The 22,807-nt window shown below is 43.4% G+C and overlaps 1 protein-coding gene across 1 annotated transcript in view; it reads left to right on the forward strand.

Annotated features, from left to right (window-relative positions):
- SLC6A3 (solute carrier family 6 member 3) overlaps positions 1-22,807 on the forward strand; it is a 639,528-nt gene that overhangs the window by 552,261 nt on the left and 64,460 nt on the right. Inside the window, exon 13 of the mRNA XM_069620436.1 lies at positions 16,193-16,360. Coding sequence (XP_069476537.1) covers positions 16,193-16,360 — 168 coding nt within the window. The remainder of the gene's footprint in view (positions 1-16,192; positions 16,361-22,807) is intronic.

Consider the following 22,807-nt stretch of genomic DNA (forward strand, 5'->3'; position numbering starts at 1 on the left):
CGGTTCCGGAAGCATCTCAACACCTTCCTCTTTGCTTCTGCCTTCACCCCTCCTCTCCCCTGCTGATCTGTTCTGCTTGGCATCGTCCACCTGGTTATCCCCTGATTTCAGGCCCAGGTACTTGTCCATCCTGTCACTCACCCGCACTGCCTCCAGGCAAACCTTTGCACTTGAGTCTGTATCTGTTCACCCTACAGTCCCCTCTTTTTTATGAACTAATCAGCCTTAAAAGCAACACTTGCCACTTGCTGGTTGCACTACCACTTGTTTTTTTGTAATCCTTCGCTCAGCACTTTTCACTTCTCCCTCCCCCCCTGTACTTTCCCCCTTTCCCCTCTCCACTGCACTTGCACATTCTCAATGTCACTGGCCTTAGTAAGATCATTGTTTTGTTCTCCCTTGTTCCCCTCCCTTGCCTCGTCATGCTCTGAAACACTTGAGTATGAGCGTGTTACAAATAAAATATCATATCATATATTGTTGCGTTCAAAGTGGTGGCAAAGTGAGTTAAACACACACCAAAATTAGAAGTGAAGGAGTGAGCCTCCAAGATCAGATGGTATATCTAGTTTGGGAGTAATTTAAGCAGCCTAAGTCCACTAGCTAAATCTGTAGGGGAACTCCCGATAGGGGGCTTTGTAACAGTTTGTCATCTCTTGTAACCTGCATCAGGAAATTCTAGAGCAGGAGCTTGACACTGAGCCACAGCTCTCCCAACCATATCAGATGGGCGAGGAGAAACAAGGACATGAAAAGAGGTTTTAATCATGCATATAATCCATGAGGGTGATGTACACCCACAAAGAGACACCTCCACCAAAAAACAAAACCGCTTCAAAAAACAAACTTTACCCACTGCAAAAAGACATATTTTAAGATGGGATCAGACTAAATTTAGAAGTGATGTATATTTGTGTGAATAAAATACAGTAGAAACCCAGCGTCGATTCTTTGTTTTTGGTTTATATAAACCTTTAAAAAAAGGAATAATGTACAGTCATTGGATAAAAAATGGAATGCAAATATAGTGAGGAAAAGTTGCCATGAATGTAAAAATACATTTCATAAGAACATTCCCATACATGTATACAGTCAAATTAATTCATACAATCAAGTTAAAACTCCTTTCTAGTCCTAATCGATTCATTTTAAATATTTTAAAAACCGAATTGCAGTTAGTGTTAGTGAGGTGTTCGATCCTGAGTATATTCTTGACCAAAGTGGATCAGTCTCCACCCATGACATATTTCACACACATTTTCTGAAATGATCGATTCAAGGACCTAAAAGAGCAGGACAGGATACACAAAGGTATCTAAAGCTTCAGTAGTATTGGCTTAACATGAGCAACAAGAGGTGGAAGGGTGTGTTTCTTTATTTCTAATATGTTAGGTTTCCTTAGTGGGTATTAAATTAAGACAAGCTCTCAGGAATGTTTACCTCCACTTAGCACTGGGATTTTTCATTAGATAACTGGGCACAAGTCCTCTTTTCTTATGTTCGTGAGTCAAATAAGGGTTCAATTTATACCCAGTGATTCCATTTATTGTGTTTATCCAATCACATTCCCAGAGCTGTGTCTTCACGAATTGTGGGTTATGGATCCATATTTCTTCAGCACATTCCTGATCTTTTAGAGTTAAGTCACATTACTGCACCCATCCACAGTCTGTGTCGCTCCTAAAACCCTTGTAAAATGAAGTCATATTTACGTACAGTGAATTCATGGGTGGGGAGATTGTCTTCTTGTACATACATAGTAGGTCCCGTAAAACTCTAGCCTTTACAGAAAGCAAACCCAACTCATATTGGATTAGCGAGCTGCATCATGAATCTCCAAATGTTTTTTTCTACCAAATCAAGATCATTAAAACGATAGCAAGGTTTCAATACCATATATGATTTAGGGTATGATTTTGCCAGTGTAATTATTATTATTATTATTATTATTATTATTATTATTATTATTATTATTATTATGATGATTATTATTATTATTATTATTATTATTATTAATTGTTAATTACTTGTAAGATTGAAAATCACTCATAGTCTTCAGCTTTTTCATTTTCTGAATTATTTTGTCAACTTCAGAATGTATTGCATCCATCAATGCAATCTTACTGTCAATGGAGAATAAGGAACAGCCCAGGAAAGCAAAATGTGACACAGCCTCCAAAGGGGCGCCATTCAGTGTTCAAGTATAATTCAATTTCCGCTGAGTGGAGCAGACTTGCATTATCTTTGTTTAATGTTTGTACATGTTTAGGTCATCTGTTTTTGCTTAGTTATTTCAGGTGACTAAAAGCCTCTGCAAACTAATAACAGCGTGGTCCATAAGGACAACGTCCTCAGCGTAGGCTAACCACGAGAGGCGTAAGTTGTCCAATCGAGACATGGCAAATGTAGATGCTTCCAGGGCCTTCACCTGTGTCTAAAATATAAATATTATAAAGACAGGGAGCTAGGAAGCATCCCTGTCTGACCCCACAAAAACAGTGGGATGTCATCACTAGTGGCCCTGATAAATTTAGTCTAATTCAAATGCTTGTTTGTATGCATGTAGACTAGTATACTTAAGATGACTTTGGGAAGACCCAGTGCCGACACTTTTGCACACAGTAGATTGTGGTTAACAGTATCAAATGCTGAGGTGAAATCTACAAAACCCATATAGATGGCAGGTGAGTTTTTAGTTGTTTTCGCTTTATTAAATGTATCATTAACCCATTCAGGGTAGTGTCAATGGTCCACCTATATCTGGATTGTTTTTTGTTTTTTTCAAGTGACCCGATGCAGCAGCCCAACTTTCCAACACTGTTAGGAGAAGGGCAGCAAACAATGTTTTTTTTTTAAAAATGTGTTTCCTCTGTTACATTGTTGATGTTGTTATGTATTATGTTGTTCCACTGTACAGCGCCTTGGTTTAAAGCGCTCTATAAATGAATAAATCAATCAATCAATCAGTGTTACTGTCCGCATCTAGAAATGTTATAGGTCTGTAGCTGGTAAGGTTTAGGCGGTCTCCATGTTTGTACATTGGCACCACTAATGACAACTTCCACAGTTCTGGTGGTTTTCACTGTTGAAATGATAGTAGCAAACAATATATAGAGAATTGTGGACCAAAGCTCAGGAGCATTTTTCAAGATTATGATAGAAAGGCTGTTCAGGCTAGGGGTTCTAGAATTAGATGACTGATTAATATTAGGAAAATGTCCTCTCTATCAAAGGTAAGTGAGCAATTAGATGCCACCAAAGTTGGGGGTTAGTGTCAATAATAAATCCAGGTGTATATAGTGACAGAAAGTGCATTGTCCAGTTACATTTAGAAATGGGGTTCATTTGAACTCCCAGCTGGTTGCACTCTGTCTCGTTTACTAGCAGCCATAATTGCTTGTCAGATTTTGCTGCGAGTATAACTAATATAGCATTGCTGTCATGCTGCATAATTTAGTGGTGGTGATGTATCAACCAATTCTTATACCTCAGCTTAATGATATTAATTTCCTTTTTACAAAATAGAAATAGTGTAATTCCCTCTTTGGACAGCTCTAACCTGTTGACGAAGCTCTCTGCCTCATCATACGCCTGAGGATGATTAGGTTTACCTTCGGGCCGTCCAAATTCCAATCTACCCATGTGGGCTTGAAGAAATACACTAAAATGGAATGGCTTAATTAGACCGATTTCATCCTTGTTCGCAATCATCATTGCGTTGTGTAATGCAGTATTCTGTTTATTGATTATTTGAAGCCTCCAGGAAATGTGAGTTCCTGATGTGTTAGTGATTAAGATACTAGATGCCATGTTGTTAGCAGGAGAGGTCCTCAGATTAAACTCTGCAACTAACGGATTATGGTCCCTCTGGTTGGCTTCTTAGCTATGCAAACTCAAGCACTTATGGAATAATGCCTCACTTGCATACAAGTAATCTATGCATGATGTAGAACCACTCCAATGCCATGTAGCCGCACAGTATAGATTATCAACAATGTTTTCATTGAGCAGGAGTTGGCCATTATTTCTTATAAAAGTTGACCAAAAATGACACAAAGATTTTCCTGGAATAAAAGGCTGAACATTTAGATCTGGTTCAGAGGCCTAAACAATCCTACACTTAGCGTTAAAATCCCCCCACTAAATTTGGAGCCATAAGGTACATTAGCAGACAACTCATCCAGAGGGATTGTTAAATTAGATTGGAATGGTACAATGTCACATTTAGATAGGTTCAAGTAATTGTTTATGACTATAATGGATTGGGATGTATTATTTAAGCAATATGACCCGAGCGGCGGGGGCATTACCGGTAATGCCCCCGCCGCGAGGGTCATATTGCTATTAGTACCCCGGCACACATTATGTGCGTGACCGGGGCACTAAAAGTATTTTTTTCAGTCCCGAAACGCTGCAGCGTTTTGGGACAAAACAAAAAAAAAATGACCAAGAAAATGGCCGCCATGGAAAGTGAAAATGGAGTCCGTCTTCCCTTTCCATGGTGGCTATCGGGAGTGGATGCGCTCCGCTCCCGAAATAGGATCAAAAAAAAGGTAGGTGGGGTTGGGAGGGTGGTAGTGGACGCGAATAAAAAAAAAGTAAAAATAAAAGCATACCTGCATCCCCGGCGCAGGACGAGGGAAACTTCCAGCCGGGGAAGCAGGAAAAAGAAGGTAAGTGGCGGTAGGGGGGAAAAGGGAGGAAAGGGAATAAAAGGGGATGGCCCCGCTTCCAGCCTCCTCATTGGCAGAGGGGCTGCCACGCCCCCCGCCGAGGACAAGGCGGCTGGAATCCCAGCCGAGAATCAAAGAATTCTTGGCCGGATAAGGACCCGGCGAGAGCCAATCAGAATGCGTGTTGCATTCTGCTTGACTCTCACCGGGTACTAATAGCACAATATTTGATACCTGCATCTAAAATACCTTCATACATAGTGTATTTCTTATCAATTTTAAACCCATAAGAACTTATTAAAAGCAATTATTAGGCCGCCAGAAGGGCAGCCTATTTGGCCTCGAGTAGCGGGCTGAAATAGTATATGGAATCCATCGAATTGCAGAGATTCCAACAACCTTACCTCCTGTATTAAAATAATAGAGAAACAAGAGAGTTCCAACATAGTGCAACATTGGTTATTAGTTGCCTGTGGCCACACGTATTCCATGAGGCGACTGAGAGAGGAGATGGGTCGCTAAAGACAGTAGACGGGACGTCTGTCAGAGTTCAAAGGAGTCCCCAAAATTGATGTAAGCCATGACCAGTCCAAAGATTCAGGAGATGTCTGAAGTTGGTAATATACATATGTAACTTTTTGAGTAAGGTCCTGGCCAGGTTGACACATAATGTTTTACCCATCGCCTTCTTGAATTGCAGTACTTTTTCTTTTAAAAGACATTGTACTAGGTTTCGCAGACCTGGCGTTAGAGATATCATATGCCATTGTGAGCAGAACTTCTATTTCCGAATAGATAATGTCTCGTGTGGTTCGGGGTGGGGTGGTCAGAGTAACTAAATCCAGCCGATCAAGAGAGACAAACTCTGCCAGATCTATATTGCTAGGAGTGGTCAAGCACAGCATGGGGATTTCTTTAAATAAAGCAAGAATGTTAGAGCATTTCGAAGCTTTTGACTCTTAGCAGGCAAAATGAATTCCAGGTTTAGTCACAAAGAGTGGTGGTTAACAAGGCCTCGGTTCTGCCGACTGACTTAATAGTACCATGTCTCATTGCACGTTGCACCCCTACCATACCATTATTATATTCTATTGAAGAGAAAGTGGGTATATGGACCAATGTTGGTTCCCTTTTAGAAGCACAAGTGTTGATGTACGATGCCGGCAATACAGAGGAATAGCAATTGGCTGAAAATTGCCAGATAGGTTGGCTAGTTTGAGTGCCTGTTTCATGAGTTGAAGAGCTAATCTGGTCAGTCACTGTTTGAATGTTAAGAGGATCAATCTACTATATCAACATCAAAGTCTTCCTCCAGATAATTATTAGTACTTAGAAATTATATTCACAATCAGGTTTTCATTTGTTGCTGTGTCAGGCAAAAGAACTGCCTCATCATTAAATAGTTCTTCAAGGTGACATGGATCTACAAGATCAGTAGTCCTAATGTCGCACACAGAAGGGGCTGACGCTATTTCGTTCCACATTACAGAATTTGCTGTAGGAACAGTGAACAAATTCATTATGGATTTTCTGGTCTTCTGAATAGCTTTATAGAGGCAGTGATTGCAGGCTTGAGAGCATTAGAAGGCAAAGTGTGGACTTTGGTCATGGGGTGGGCCACTGCAGTGGACTCTTGGCCCACTAAACAAGGAAGAACAGAAGCGGACACAGTCTCTCCCACGTTTTCCAGGTTCCCACTTCTAAGCTCGTACATGTTAGAATAGGAAGAGAATTTCCTTCAGAGGAAAGGATATATTTGGGCAGTCAGTGAAAAAATATGTCAAGCAGGAGGGAGCTTGTCTTGTCAGCTCCAACTGTACTCCTCAGCACCAGCTCGAGGTAGAAATCCTCTCAAGGGGTGATATGACATGATAGATTATTTATAACGCGCTTAATACCCAGAGGTATCTAAGCACGGACTTGAGGATTGAACCTGTGTTGCCCTGTGTCGTTTTGCGTACAAGGCGACGATGTTGCCACTGAGCTATCCTCCCAAGACAGCCAAAAAAAGCATCTCAGCTGCAACAAAGTCACCAAGCACAAGGTTCCTCCGCCTCAAATGCACTTTGCGCTGCACCAACTTTGAATCAATAAAAGCCAATTGTTGTAACAAGAGTATAAAGACTACTTTATAAAGGTCCACGGGCATGAGAAAAGATTAGAGTCGCATTGTACAAATAACTTCAGTTCATGCAACAGCAAGGTTTCAAACTAAAAAGTTACATGACTTCCTTGTGGCCACTGAGTATCTTTGCTGCTCTTGGTGCTTCGCTGTTGACAGCATAGATGACATCAGAATCTGCATTTTGTACCCCACTTTGCATCACGTGTGCCATAGCCAAAGATGTCATCTTTTACAACACGAATGGCATCAAGTGAAACATTACCAATGATCACATGGTTGGCATCACGTTGGGGATGTACATATACGATCGTCATCAGCATCCATGCCCCTACCATTACTATCACCCACCGCCTGCCATTTTTAGTTTTCAAACTGTAGGCACAGAAAAAACATCTCTGATATTCCAATTGATCACATCCACAAGTGGTACACAGGAGACGAGCGAGGGACACAGCTATCCTTGCTAACCCCCAGTGGTCGAAGTGAGCGGGAGTGGTTGGGAGCAGGACTCCTCTACTTTTTAAAATTAAGTTTTACTGTTCCTATACTTTTATTTCAAAAAGAAACCCTTCTGCAATGGTTTCGTTTTAAAATAAAAGTGTAGGAAGAAGTTGAAACTTGCACTTTCAGTACCATGCCTGAACGTTTCTTTAAACAGCAGGTGCATGTGTTTGGGGGTTTGTATTGTGTGTGGGAGGGGCGTGGTGATGGGTTTGTGGGGAGTGGGATCAGTCCAGCAGGGAACACTGCTTATTTTCATACACTTCGACTACCGCTAACCCCATAAGGAAATGCTGGGCAAGAATAGATTTAGCAATATTTTCCATGAGCAAAACATCCTTTCACGCATTCCTTATTGAAATTGCCTACTCGATGAGCCTGGCTGTAACTTAGTTTGGGAGTGTACATTCCATTGTACGTTCTGAACACTCACAAAGCTTAGTAGGCCCGTCCTCCCCTCGCTGTTAGTCTTCTGATTTGTTTGTACTTTTAATTCAATTATTTATCGTATTGTTATTCATTATCTACCTTCCCCTGTCCCCACACTGGTGCCATGTGGGTGCTTTGAAACAGTTTTGCTATTTGTATAAGCGCCTAACAAGTGACCATAAATAAATAAATAAATGTGCCCTTTACATCTGAGAAGGTAGGCATGCCTACTCACTCCGATGTTTCAAAGTCAGACAGTGAGATGTGGGAAATGCCCTTCTCAGCCCTCCAGCCCAGTCCATGGTGGTTTCTGTAGAAACATATATAGAAAGGAACCCCAGCTGCCTCTTGGGCAACAACCTTAGGTACTCGATTGTAAACATATAAGCAAGCAGAACAAAAACTGGCATCTTACTGCATTGCCTCATCAGAGACAAGGAAATGGTGCTGCACTGCTGACTGGCTGCATCATTCGGATGTGAAAGGATGTTGTAGCATATGTGGCTACTTTGGAAAGAGAACCAGAAGGAATTCACACCATTCATTAAGAAGGGAAAGCAGATCTTCATCGCAATATGGTTGAGTGTGCCCAATCACAGGCTCACAGCCACATGGAATATGATATTTGGGATAGATGCCAGGTTTAACAAAAATCGAAATATCTCCCGAGAAGGCTCTAGACTATGCTTTTGATGGATAGGAGCTATTTGGGGTCCACACAGACGAAGAGTTGGACAAGTGTTAAATGAGCACCACAATTTCTTATTCACTTGGTTTCATTGCAAATCTCTTATTCAAACCTTGTGGGGAAAAGAGGCCAGGACATCTACTCATACTTGTTTTTAGTGGGAAAGAAAACAGGGTTTCATGTCCGAAGTTCAACTTCCAAACATAGACTACCTAAAACAGGCCGCTAAAAGATGCAGTTCCTGAAGTCGACTTTGTGCTCATAACACAACTTTCAAAAGTCGTCCCTTTCTAAATTTGTTTTGTGTTGAAGTTGCATTTTTCTTTATTATGAGGGGTTTGCCAATTCCCATTTCTTCTTCCTCACTTCCTCTTTCCTTCTTTTTTCAGGATTGCTTTTTTCTTTTCACTAATTTTCCTTAGAGTGCCTAAACACGATTCCCTTATACTTGCTGCGTATTCATTATGCACACATCTTTTTGTACCAGCACAATCACTTGAAGGCGCATCCACTCATGGGGGGGCTGCTGCTGTGGTTCAATATCCTAGTTATGAGTCTGGCTTACTTTGCCAAAGTCGACTTTGATTCCAACACAAAGGATATTCTAGACCCTGTGATTGCAGGGACCTACACTTTCCAGGATGATCTACTCTCCCCTCCAGAAAGGGTACAAGCAAAGTACCACAGGTCCTCTTCAACCACCCTTTAGGTTTAAAAACCTCTGGTACTAATGACATTTTATTTTCAAGTAGTGTGCATGCTCGTCTCCACATGCAAGTTGCTCAACTGAACATTGTGGCCAATGAAATAGCCTTCACTGGCAGCAGGTGCTGATTCTCAAAAAGGCATGAAGGTCTTGGATGGTGGATGGCGGAAACTCATGTCTTAATAACAGCCCAGCGATCTGCATCGTTATGGACTGTTTCAAGATTACCTGGGATACGACTTTGGATCTCCTTCAAATACATGGGTAGGGGGCGCACTAAGACTAGTCAATTCATATCAACAATCTCAAAGCAATGTTTTTGCCCCTTCAATACATTTCTACTATCATCGGAGGGCAAGTAGATCTTGTTTTTTACAGAAAACATGGCTCCTATGTTTTAAATCAATAAGCAAAGCGGGGCTCCTACTCACCCCTGTCCCAGAAAATGGAAACAGTATTTGCTAGGTTCAGGGATGATATGACATTGCTCTTGTCACATAGCTGACGTTTAACAACAAAGGCACAAGTCACTCATGCATCGTGTCTCACAATGAAAGCACAGCCATGTGGACCCTCATGTGGCAATGAAAGCACAGACATCTGGGGCCTATTGTGGCAAGCCTAGCGAAAGCATGTTGTTTATGGACATGGTTTAGTGCGTGATGCTTCATGATTGATTACAGCAGTATATGGTTGAGCAGGTGCCACCATAGTTTTGCAATGGCAAAGAAATCAGTGTCTTATCCAGTGGATGCGGGGGGAGTCTACACCAAGGGGCACTTCCTCAGAGTGCAGTGCACTCACTCTCCATCCCATAGGGCTCACACTGCCTGAATATATGTCTTTTAAAAAAAATAAAGTGCTTGCCATGCATACGCCAGAGTATGTGGCTTTACCTGAGCGCTGCTGCTCAAGGTTGCTAAGCAGACAACAGCCCAGCAAACCCCACGTGATCATATTTTTCAGGTGCTCACCAACACTACACCCACTCCCTCAGGCCTGCCAATCAGAAGAAAGGGTACATTTTACAAAAACAGTTTTTGTAGGTTTGACCTTTTTCAGTTTGTGTGCATGTTTGAATACCACGCATTTAGTGTGCGCGTGTACATGAGCAGGATTTTCAGCGGGTTTGTGGTGGGATATGTATGTGTATCTTAATGTCAAAGTGAGTCTGTGTTTCACCCACATATGTCTGGATATGAGTGTATGAATGAATGAAAGACGTCAAGGTGTTTGCGTTTCAGGAGAATGGGTAGAATTGGGAATGCGCATGTTTATTGTGGGCTCAGCTTCATAAAAGTGAGTTATAGTGACCATTATTGGCATATATGGATTGTAGGCTCATGCAAAGGATTTACAATTACTTTTACTGGCATAGATTTGCTGCTATTTCATGCAAGTTGTACAGTGACCTTTACCAGAAAAGATTGACTACAGCCTCATGCAAGGGGTTTACAGTGACCATGACTGGCATAGGTTGATTGTGGCCACAGCTTCATTTAAGTTATTTACACCCTGTAAATCACTTTCATGAATCTACAGCTACAATCTCTGCTAGTAATGGTCACTGTAAATCACTTTCTTGACCGTCACAGAGTGTGGCAGCAGATTAATGAGAATGTTGTAAAATGTACCAGTTTACTGTTGGTGAAATGGCATTTATTATACATTTTCATTTGTTAATTTAGCGAACCTAATGTACATTTTATGGCTATTTACCCCATTTCTTTAACAAATATGTGTTATCAAAGGGAACCAAATGTAAACTGTTTGACATTTTAACCCATGTTCTTAAATAAATGTACTGCAAAATGCACCATTTCAACATATTATTTTAAACACTTTCTGTGTGCAGGAGGGTTGGCATGAATGGACTGTAGCTGTGCCTCATACAAGTCATTTCAAGTGGCCATTACTGGCCCAGATACATTAGTGCTGCAGCCTCAGGCAAGTGATTTACACTGGTCATTACTGACATACATTGACAGTGGGCTGTAGACGCAGGCAAGCAATTTGCAGTGACCATTAATGGAACAGATTGTGGCTGTAGCCTCATCTAAGTGATTTACAGTGACAATTACTGGCATAGATTGATTGTGGCCTGCAGCTTCAAGCACGTGATTTACAGACAATCCATCAATGCTAGTAATGGTCATGGTAAATCCTTTTCATGATTGGCATACCCATATTGTGGGCATAGGTTCCCGCAACAAGTTTACCATGGCCATTACTGGCATAGATATATTGAGGATGCAGCTTCAGGAACATCTGATAACATTCTCCTGTGTACTCTTGTTAACACGGCATTTATTAAATGTGTTAATCTGTTAACCCCAGAGGAACAATTGTAGTTTGTATGGATTTTTACTCTATTTGTATACGTTTTTTTACTGTAAATGTACTCCCCGATATCCCCATCATTACGTTGGTCTCCACCACTGTGCTCAATGGTGCTGATTTGGGCCAATTACTAGGCCCCTCAACTGAAAATATTCACCAGCCGTGTTTGACTATAAATGATTTAGAATCCTGGTGAATCCTGGTGAACCTGCAATCAGCTGTCCAGTACCAAAGACTGCCTGCAACCCTTCTTGCAATACACGATATATGTACTAGTCCAGATGTCCATAATCATATCTATTTGTTCCCTGATTGTTCTTGGATTTATCATAATTGTATGACTATATGCCGTGACAAATGTGGCTTGCAACCATAGTTGTAACTTAATAAGGCAGAAAGGCAACATCGATTAGCTGTTCTGTTTTCACACTTAAGTGGTGTGCAATTGTATGTCCATTGTGGTAATCAAATGTTCTAGAATCCCTAACACAGTGATGGTGGTGCATGAACATCTTCACTTGACCGCAGAGGCTGATATGTGCACGATGTGTCTGTCATCTGTTTCTTCTCTTGACCCCTGGCACTGAGTGCATTGGCTGGAGTCATGCTGTTGACGTACCACATCGTTGGCATTGATTTTCCGTGCCATATCCTGCCCCTCATCTGAAATGTAGGTATCCACAGTGCTTCCCCGATTGCACACGTACACTGCATGGCTTCATTCAAGTCTAGTGGTGGTTCTTCATGAATACAACCTGACATGGTGTATCCAAATGATTACATATCCACCCTGTGCTGGCAATTTTTCCATGAATACAGCAGATAGCAATTTTATTATATATGCTGTGCAGGCTGAAATAATTCTACACCACAGCAGCGAGCATCGATGGCATATTAGACAGGCTTTGGCACTGGAGGTTTCTGGTGTATGTGTGCTTGTGTTCTGTAACCTGTAACTGCCTGGCAGGGTTCTGCCAGTGGGACAATAGGTAGCAAGCAGCATGTCGCTGATTGGGCAGTTCCAATTAGGCTGCTGATTGCTGTGAGGCTGGCGTTCTATAGTTATTTTCTTACCATCCTGCTCCTCTTGTTCCCCTCACTGATAATAATTGCCATATTCGGCAATGCTGCACAGGCGCGAATTGCCAGCTGAGCAATGGGCCAGTGCCCTAGGGGCTGACACATGAGGCCAGTGTGAGACCATTTGGTGGGACTATGTTCGCTGCCCTAAAGACCTGATATTCTGTGCATCTGGCAGGTCTCCTCCCCACTACACTTCTGTCCCTCTGATCTTACACCCCACCTTCCCGCCTCCACCCTTTGATGTTAACCTCCTTTCTTCCCCTATTTTCCTCGTTCTCTATTCCTCCATTCCCTGTTACCACTACCTCCTACTACCGCTTTACTCCTTCACCTACTGCTTTCTCCTCTCCTTTCTTTAACCACCATTCCACCTCTTCTTCACTACCACTTCTCCACTACTGCTACCACCTCTACTCCACTACCTCAAATCCGTCCTTCTGCTCTATCACTTCTGTGAACACTTCTGCTACTCCTGTACCCTACTCCTACTATTCTTAGCTACCACTACCCCTCTGCTGTTACCAGCACTACTCCCACCACTACTTCCAACCACTACTCTTGTGCCACTACCTCTTCTTCCACTATGACTTCTCTCTCTCTCTCTCTTTACTCCTACAAACTACCTTCCACTACAACTACCTACTACCACTTCTCACTTCCACTACCTCTCTACTGGGACCACTACTGCTACCTCTGCCTACAACCACCAATACTTCTTCTCCCTCCTGCTCTGCTACTTCTGCACTCTCTCCTCACACTCATGCACAAACACTCCACAGACCCTCTCACTGACCACGTCCACACTCCTTCCACTCCGTCCTCCTCTGGTCTCTCAGTCATCTTCCTTCCACCTCCTCACCTCACCCTACTAAATCCGGCAACTAAACCCTCTCAAAACTCCTAATTGGCCATTTATCTCTAGCCAATCAATTTACCTGATCTGGGAGGGATGGCAGGGGAGGGCCAGGGGATGCTCAATAAGGGCCTTGAAGCCCCACCCATTTTCCATGTGGCCTGATGCGTTCCTAGCATCACCAAGACCATGGCCCACAGGGAACTGTTGTTCCCTGTTAGGGCCTATTTGTAAGCTTTTTGTTAGTATAAAATCCCCTGGTGGTTTAGTGGGTTGCTCCTGGTGCACGGGCTGGAGCTGCACTCTTCATGATTAACATGGCTCAAGTCAAGGGTCCACGCAGAGAGTCCACCCACTTTTTTCAGAGGGTGGACTCATTGCCCCCAGCTCAAATGAGAAACATTGAATGTCCTCTTTGAATTTATGAATTAAAGCCGACCTCTGGACCGGATGGTCAGGTTTGCAGGCTGGACACTTCACCATTACACTATATAACCTGATAAAAAATAATAAACGACTAAAGGTGAAATGTCCCATTTCGGTACTGCAAGTTCCAGGGAAAATATTTGTATTGCTTCTTGGAGTTTAAAACATGCACACCTTTTTACGTTTTCAACAACACTATTAGAAGAAAATATCCTCTCTTAATTTGGTGTGTGTTGCTTTTATGAAAGGCAAATGCCATTCGTCCTGTGCAATGTGTGTGGCTATGCAAACCCAATTTAATGAAATGTGCATATTTCACCTTGATATGCTAATTTCTGGTTACATCACATCAAATTGCGTTTGTCGATGAGTCCCCCCACTTACATTTTTAGTACTTGACCCCTGATGAGGTGTTGCATCTTTCAACGCACTACCGTGCGGCCCCTCCTCCTCGGTGTCCTGTCACTGTGTTGCTGCTGCCTCTGTCGACGGGCTTCCCGGGCTGCTGCACTGACTGTAGCACCAGTCTGGCCCGCACAGCCCTTTCTCCCCAGCATCTCGCTGAAGTGCCACAGCCCCCAATTTCTGTGCAGGTAAGGAGGGTTAGGAAAGAGTCTGCCCACAGACACTTTGGCACCCTATGGGGTGTTAGGGTTTGGGTGGTTTGGGTCCCCTCCCACACCTGACAAGGGCTGCTGACTGGCCTCGTCACAATAAGCAGACTGGTTAGGTAGTCCGCTATGCTTTGTAGTGAAATTGATGGCAGAGGTGTAAAGAGAATGGGCCTCATTACGAGTATGGCGGTAAGGCAACAACAGCGCCGGTATCACTACAAGCACCATTGCTACCGTAACGCCATACTAGGAGTTCTGTTCGCGGGTGCCCTTGCAGCCACCAGGTCTGACCTGGTGGCCACACCGGCACCCGCGAGCAGAACATGATGGTTGCCCTGGTACCAGGGGCGTTGCTAGGGGGGGCTAAGGGGGCTATAGCCCCTGATCTTTTTGTTGTAGCCCCGGATAGAATCTCAGGAGCTACAGCCAAAACGACTAGCTAGCCCCCAACCCCAACCGCTCCGACATCAGCTTAGCCCCGGGTCTTTTCCAGACCTAGCAACTCCCCTGCCTGGTACCATTATTAACGGTACCGGTCCTACAACCCTCCCATTCCCATTGAGCCCTATGGGGCTCAAGTGGAAATGGGGATGTACCGGGCCCGGCACCCGCGAAAGGGCAATTACCTGGTCCGGCTGGGAGGAATAGCCCAGTAATTGCACATTCGCGGGTGCCGGACCCGGATGCGAGTTTGGAGGTAGCCAGGCTACCTCCAACCTCGTAATGAGGCCCAATGTCTCCTTTCCAAATTACAAACAGAACGCTCTGTCCTTCAGGCTTCCCCAGGCTGAAAGAAATATACAGTCCCGTGCAGGATCGTTGGTCCAAGCTACTCTATCTCTATTTGAACGCTATGGAGAGTGCGTTTTACAACTGGCTCTATAGCCACATCTGGCAACACTTCAACTTTACACCAGCTGCGCCAGAACTGATTCCAAAATGCACAGTTCTTTAGGTCGCAGTAAACATGGCAAATGCAGTGTTAAACTGTACCGCTAAAACACAAATGCATTTACAGTACAGATGGATATAGGTTTTAAATAATATATTCAACAAAAACCTCTATGGTAGCAAGCAACTGTAATATTTTAAATATGACAGCAGCAAGCTTCGTATATGCAATTAAAGCATTACTCTTGTCATGGTGGCATAAGAGTAACGGTGCCTTGATTTGCTGTTGCTGGGAATTTCTTTAAATTCGACTACAGGCATACTAATGTGAATTGTGACCGAGCTTGGGGTGTGCCATCGTATCTCTGTAGGGCAGTGATCTTCAAACTGGGGGGGGGGGTGGTGTTAAGCAGATATGCATCTAGGGGACCCCTTGAAACAATATTTTTACTCAAAGAGGGGAAAGGGGAGGGGTCAGAAACAATAGGTTTACTGAAAGAGGAGCTCAGCAGAAACAAGTTTGAAAACCACTGCTGTAAGGCGAAATTCTCAAGGCAGATCAGGACAACGTGTTTCCAAGCCTTCTCCAAAAAGAATAATTGTCTGTTTGCTCCCCTATTGTATTTCTAAAGCAAATGCTAACCTAATCATGTCACAACCGATAAACTGCAGCTTAAGTACTTTCTTTAAGGGGCTGGTTGGTAGACCATTATAGATAGGGCAAAAATGTGCTATTGCATAGGCAAAATATGTAATGCATAGGCAGGGGTATTTCCCCAAAAGTAGTGGCACTTTAAAATGCTTCTTAACCTTTCTAAGTGAACAGTTTGTACTAATCTCTCGATTTTTCCACTTGTTTTTAGTTTGTGGTGGTGGTTAGCATTGTAACCTTTAAACCTCCAAATTACGGAAGTTACGTTTTTCCAGAATGGGCAAATGTAATCGGATGGATAATTGCCATATCCTCCATGGCGATGGTGCCCATTTACGCCATCTATAAGTTCTGCCGCCTACGAGGATCCTTCCGAGAGGTACGTCTTGCCTTGTAAGATCTTTTATTGTCTTTAACTAAGAGCAGGGATGTCATTTCACCAAAATGCCTGGGGTAGCGGAAGTGAAATCACATGCCCCTTGACCTCTGATGACATCACAGGAAGTGATGTCATTTGACCCCACCCTGAAGTGACATCACGGGGAGTGATAGAACACAACCGTTCACCCCTTTAATGAGTCTAGGATTGTATAGAAATCCAGAAAGACAAATTATTTGTTATTCCTATTCTTTCTTATTTAGGGTCACTGCTCAAAGAGTTACACTTGTGTGGAACCCCCTATTTTTTTTTTAGGCGCCTCAACAAAAATGCCAGACACTCCAGAAACAAAGAGCCACATGGGACTGTCCACAGCCCAGGAGCCACATTTTTATTTTTTTAGGGGTAGCAAGGGAGACCACAGGGTTAGCAGGTCAGACCCATGGCAGCCCCCAAATGACATCCTGATTAAGAGGTGGTAGTAAACCCGTCATTGTTAGTCCTCCCTGAACATTTCAGCTCAAAGTAGATTCTTAGGAACTCATGTTCGAGTCCCGGCTGCAGAAATAAACGTGTTAAACCCTACCTGGTATAAAAGCGTTACACCGGGTTTGACAACTTTATTTATGTTGCCGGGGATCATGGAACGTGATAACCGTTTCCACTGTGGATTACATCCCTGCCTGTAGAAACTACATGTGTTTCTGCCAGCATGACATTTTCATAGTGGTGTAAAACCTGGGGATTTCCCTGCAATACGCCTGTGTTAAGGACCTGCTAAAAGCAGGCGGATTCCATAGGAATCCATTGTAAAAGATGTCCGTCAGTGTGTGAATGGCAGGCCACATTTACATTTTATTGCAAAACAAAGTGTAAAACAAAGGTGTTAAGGCAACTTCACATGTTTTAACATATTTGTTGCATAATATGTCTAGCAAATGTGGACAATTGTATAGAGGTGACCCAAGTACCTGTAAGTGCAAGTGTAGGTGGCCCCATCCATGAAATTACCACTTCATGGAAAATGACTTCCCTAATCTAAAATATAATGGATTTGTAGCTACTTGATACTTTTCATCTACCGCCAAAAGTCAACTATTCAAAGGGATAGTGTGGTCGCCTAGATGTTATGATTGATGTCTGTGTGAGTGCAGGGGCCTTGTACAATGTGCAAGAGGAGATGGAGTGTTGGGGCACCTGGGAGTTCCACAACTGACGGATGGGGGACTTGGAGCTGGGCAGGGAACTAGGGTGGAAGCTACTGATCTTCTCTCTCCTACTTTCTGAACTGAACCTGTAACTAAGAGACAATGAAGCTTGCTCCTTTTCCACTTAACTGGGTCAGCCTGGTTCCTGCTCCCTGTACATCTCTGGACCAGGGCAGATCCTGCAGGAGGCAGGATACATGAAATAGGTTTAGGAGTTGTTAGTTTAGTAAAATCCTGCCAGAGCATAGTTTAATTGTGTACAACAGAAAACAAACAATTGAATAATAGTCACTTTTTTAGGTCAGACCAACATCAAAGCTTCAAATAAATTCCTCAAGTGAATGAGATTATCTTTCAGCAGCTCATGACAATAGTTCAAGTGGATTGGTTAGCTGACGGGTGAGGGGCTCACCTCTGGCACTGGCACTGCCCGCTTGCCCAGCATGCGGCAGAGTCGACTCAGCTCTTAATCCTGCTGCTGTTACTGATTTGGGTAGCATTACATTATGTGACAAGCTGTTTGAAGTTGGATGAATCCAGATGGAAGGGCTGTAGATAAAATGTACATTCGTATTTGTTAAGTGTATGCTTCCTTTTCTGGCACACATGGATCTGGCGGGTGACATTACCTCCCCAATCTACAGTCTCCCACTTCAAATTCTCAATCCATTTATTTTGGTTGCTCTCCTTCTTCAGTCACTAATCATTAATGTGCAGTACTAAACAACTGCGGCCTCCAGTCATCAATATCCCAGGCGAGTCTAAGCGGGAGGGCATGAAGCGTAGTAGTGAGCTGAAGATTCACTGGAGACCTGAAGGGTGCAACACTTACTAAAGGGTGATGGGAATGCTCTTCGCATGTTGGTGGAATAATGTGTGGAAATACTGCTCTCCGCACTTACTCTGACTGTCTAGGATTGTCACGCTTCTGCAGACGCTAATAAGCAATGTTCTACCTGGGTATTCACAGATGGCCACACACTAGATGCAGCACTGCACAGGGGTTCCTTTGCATGGTGTCGGCAAGCTTATTGGTGTGGTAACGCTCCTCTCCGATAAAGCACCTCGGTTGCAAATGCTGTGTTAGGGAAGCTGGATATCAAACATTGGGATAATTTCAGAATTTTAGATTTCAAAACCCCCTCCAGTTAAATGCCTGTGTTGGGGAATCTGGATAGAAACATTGGGATGATTGGCGAATTTTAGATTTCAAACCCCACCCCCCTCCACTTAAAGGCCTGTGTGGGTGAAGCAGAATAGAAAGATTGATTGCCCAATTAAATTACAGTCTATAGTTTTCAGTGCACACTGGGAAAGAGCTTTGTTAATTTTGAATTTGAACAAAAATCACCCAGTGGTGTCCTGCCAAGGGGAATTAATTAAATGTGTATTTAGTTTTTAAATAGAGCCTTAAGGCAAACAGAACCCCACCTTTTTAGTGGCAAAGGGTTCAATTCTACGTACATAGAAAAACTCTGTTTAAAGTTCAGGAAAGCCAACTGCATGGCGGGACCCTGTGGAAGGGCAGGGCGGGTGTCTGGTCACTCCATTCCAAGGGTAGGGTGGTCCCCAGCTCTTCACCATAGAGTCCAGTCAGCTTGTATAGGCCTCACAAGCAATAGACAGCTTCAGCCAGGTGCAATCTCCTTTGGTGATTCCATGTGGATGTCAGATGGTACATTTCAGCAGCTCTCGCCATTCCTATGTCACCAAAATCGCCTGGAAATTACCTAAATAATGACACATCAATCAAGAAAGTATGACTTTTGGTTGCTGAGAAAAAAGCCCTAAGTTATAATAGTCCTTTTAAATTAATAGTACCTCTTCATGCTGGGCAAATGGTAGCTCTGCTTCCTCCAGGCCATTTGTCTCTTTGTTATTTGAGGTGTAGGGTGCAGATTGTAAATGGGGGCGGGGGTACATTTGCAACAAAGAGATCCTCACTGCAGACATATGGCATCCTGTCTTCTTATCTGAAAGGGACCACCTTTCGATCTGAAAAGCTTCTATTTTCCTGTATTTTAGTTCATCCCTGGTTATAGCCCCTGTGTTCACACCTACCCCCTACCTGCCAGACATGCAACAGTTAGATCATTTGACCTGCTCAGAACGGCCCTTAGAGACAGCAGGTCTTGGGACCCTTGGTTTTCAACACCCTTAGCAGGACACATTTTTTTGCAGTTGCTAATAGCTGGGGCGATGTAAAAACTAGGCTTGCAGTGGGAGAGTTATTTGTGAAGTTTGCCCACATACAAGACACAATGGTCTGCCTTAGGCATAAATGAAATCTTGATGTGACCAATAGAACAAAGTTTTTCTTTTCCCTTGTTGCCAGTATTTTGCATATGAAGCATAATCTACATTACATTGTTTACATGCACCATCTCTTTTCCCTGACATCTTTATGCTGGCAGGGGAACATTTTTCTCATGTCTTGCTTTAACTTGCAAACACACCTGCAAAGCTGTTTTGGTGTCAGGGTTTAAATATCCTGCTTTTCATTTGAAAGGGGCCTTGAATTTCTTCTGCCTTTGTGAATTAAATTGCTGCTTTTCCTTTGGTAATGATTGGTAGACCTTTTTCACATGGCCCTTCAGTTCTGCTGGTTTGGGGGCCTTTGATTACACCCCACATGACCCCCTGCCATTCTTCCAAGAGTCGTTTGTGGGGAAGAGGACGGCAGAGTGGGGTTTTCATCTGACCCCTTTTCTTGTTCCTAAATTTTTGTTTTCGTTGTAATCTGTCCAGCTCAATTTCCCTCTTTAAGGACTGGGCACTCCAGTCTGCCCTTCCATCTCTGGGTTGGGGTGTGGCACGGCACCCCCTTTCTTCCTTCTTTAGGGAGTGGGCACTCCAGCCTCCCCTTCTATCTTTGGGTTGAGGGTGTTACAAAGCCCCCACTTTCTTCCATCTTTCTGTGGGCCCAAGAGTGCTCTCCAGACTCCCCCCTTGCTGCCAGGCTGGAAGATAACATATCGAAAGAAAAAGAGTTCAGTACCTTTTAACACACATATTTCCCCAGAAGATTTACACAGAATTGACAAAAACAACATCAGCATACAATTATAACAGGCGACATTTTGAACATTTGACAAAACCTTATTCATTTATTTTATTTTCTTTCTCTTCACAATGAGCACTAAGTAAATGATATATATTTTAAAAAAGGGGAAAGTCGTTTTTATCTTTCCCGAGGGGGACGGCACTCATGGCAGTCGAACGCCAGAACATGAATCCTTCAGGATTAGCCACCAAACACTCATCACATCCTTGAAATATCCAGTTTATTACGGCATCAATTAGAAGGTAAAAGCACGATACAACATGTTTCGCAGCACTCCTGCTGCTTGATCAGGGTTATATATATTTCATATCTTAGTTTCCATCCAATTTATCATCCTTCCTTTTCATTCCTCAGATGGTTCCTCTGCTGAACTTTCATTTGGCTCCTTAATCAGTCATAAAGCTGGTCTAGGGTGAAAGCTTTTCAACTGATTGATGTCGACCAATTTTTCTTCTGTCTGTTCCCCTTTTGCGATGCAGATCTTATAGGCAATGGGTGATATTTTATCTACAATTTCAAAGGCATCACACCAAGATGGAAGAAATTTCCACGCCTTGGCATGATTCCTTTGAAAATTGTACAGGTAAACCATGTCCCCTAATTCATATTTCTCTTGGTGGTCTTTAGATCATAAAAGGCCTTCCTTCTTTCAGCTGACTTTTCTAAATTGTGCTGAGCATAAACAAAAATGAGTCTTGGAGGTGCTTCCTTAAATGTTCAATGTACTCATCAGCAGTGGACTCATTTATCAGTGTCTGCTCCTCAGTTCTGTAGAGCAGATGCTGATGTAACACCATTTTTCGTCTGGTCATGAGCCCAAATGGAGACATCATTGTTGCAGAAGATGGTGTAGACCTAATATCCATCAAGATAAGTGGTAATGAGTAAACTGGGTCCAGAGTCTGCCATGAACTTCTTTTAGATACACATAATTGTTTTGTTGTATCTCGCTACACCCCACTTGAGGCTGGGTGGTAGACAATGTGGAGTTTTCTTTCCACCCGTAGAATCTCCCACAAATCTTCGCCTTCACTGGTAAAATGACTTCCTCAATCGGACTCCATCCTTTGTGGCAGGACAGAACGAGACAAGATGTGATTGATCATTAGTGCAGCAGTTGTCTCCACCTTAATTCAGGGCTGGAAGACATTCTACCCACTTTGTGAACAAGCATGTGTCATGAACCGGCTTCCCAATCTGTTGTTCCAACATCCTGCCATAAGCAGCTGGAAATTGCCTTGGCGTCTTGCATCACGTCGACATCAGAAGAACTACATTTTCCTTTGTCCTCTGGCTGGAGGAAGTCACGTGATTTGCACGAGACGTGCCTCCTGCTGTCCCCAACGGGCAACTACAAACAGGAATGGAAGTCACTCCTCGAGTGCTCCTTAACTGTGGTTACCGACCCGTTAAGTCGCACTGTGTTTTTCTACGTAAATTTGGGAATTCTGATCCTGGATTGTCTTACGGACTACTCTCTACGTGTTCCGTTTCTGTTTCCGACGCCTGGTCACTTCCCCTGATTTTTACCTGGTTACCGTATCCCGGATTGTCCACGACACCATTCTGTGTTGAGCCCTGATGTGAATTCTTACCTCGGTTACTAACTCCTGGTCTGAGCCGCAATCCGACACCGCGAATTGGGGTGCTTTTTCCCCGCGGAAGATGGCTCTCAGCATTACCGCGGACGTACAGATTCTCCTTCCTACCTTGGATTCCACCTTATTACACGTTGCCACATCACACCCGTGCACTTCCTCAACTTTCCCTGGACTTTCTGCTGTTTGATTCCCCTGTGCATTGAAACATCGATCTCTTTGTTATTGGTGCCACTTGGACGCTCTGCCCACGCACCATCACTTCTCTCATCCCTGTACTGGTGACAGTTGGACGCTCTGCTTAACCACCCTTTCTGTCACCTGGGAACTTTTCCTTTTGTGGTTTTATTTGATTTGACGCTCTGCTGCTCACTATGGATTTGTGTGGACTCTATTAGTTGCGCCCCCGTGCCATTCGGGTTGGATTGTTGGGACTACATCACTTAGATCACTACCTTTGGACCTACCTCGGACATCATCACTTTCGCATTCAAGTAGGTTTCCTGCTCTTTCACCTTATACAGCAGGTAAGAGTTGGGTTGCTGAGGGGGGGTGCGGTCATTATCCACTATATACT

The sequence above is a fragment of the Ambystoma mexicanum genome, chromosome 5q (assembly GCF_040938575.1).
Source record: "Ambystoma mexicanum isolate Mex_15411 chromosome 5q, UKY_AmexF1_1, whole genome shotgun sequence".
Taxonomy (NCBI): Eukaryota; Metazoa; Chordata; class Amphibia; order Caudata; family Ambystomatidae; genus Ambystoma; species Ambystoma mexicanum.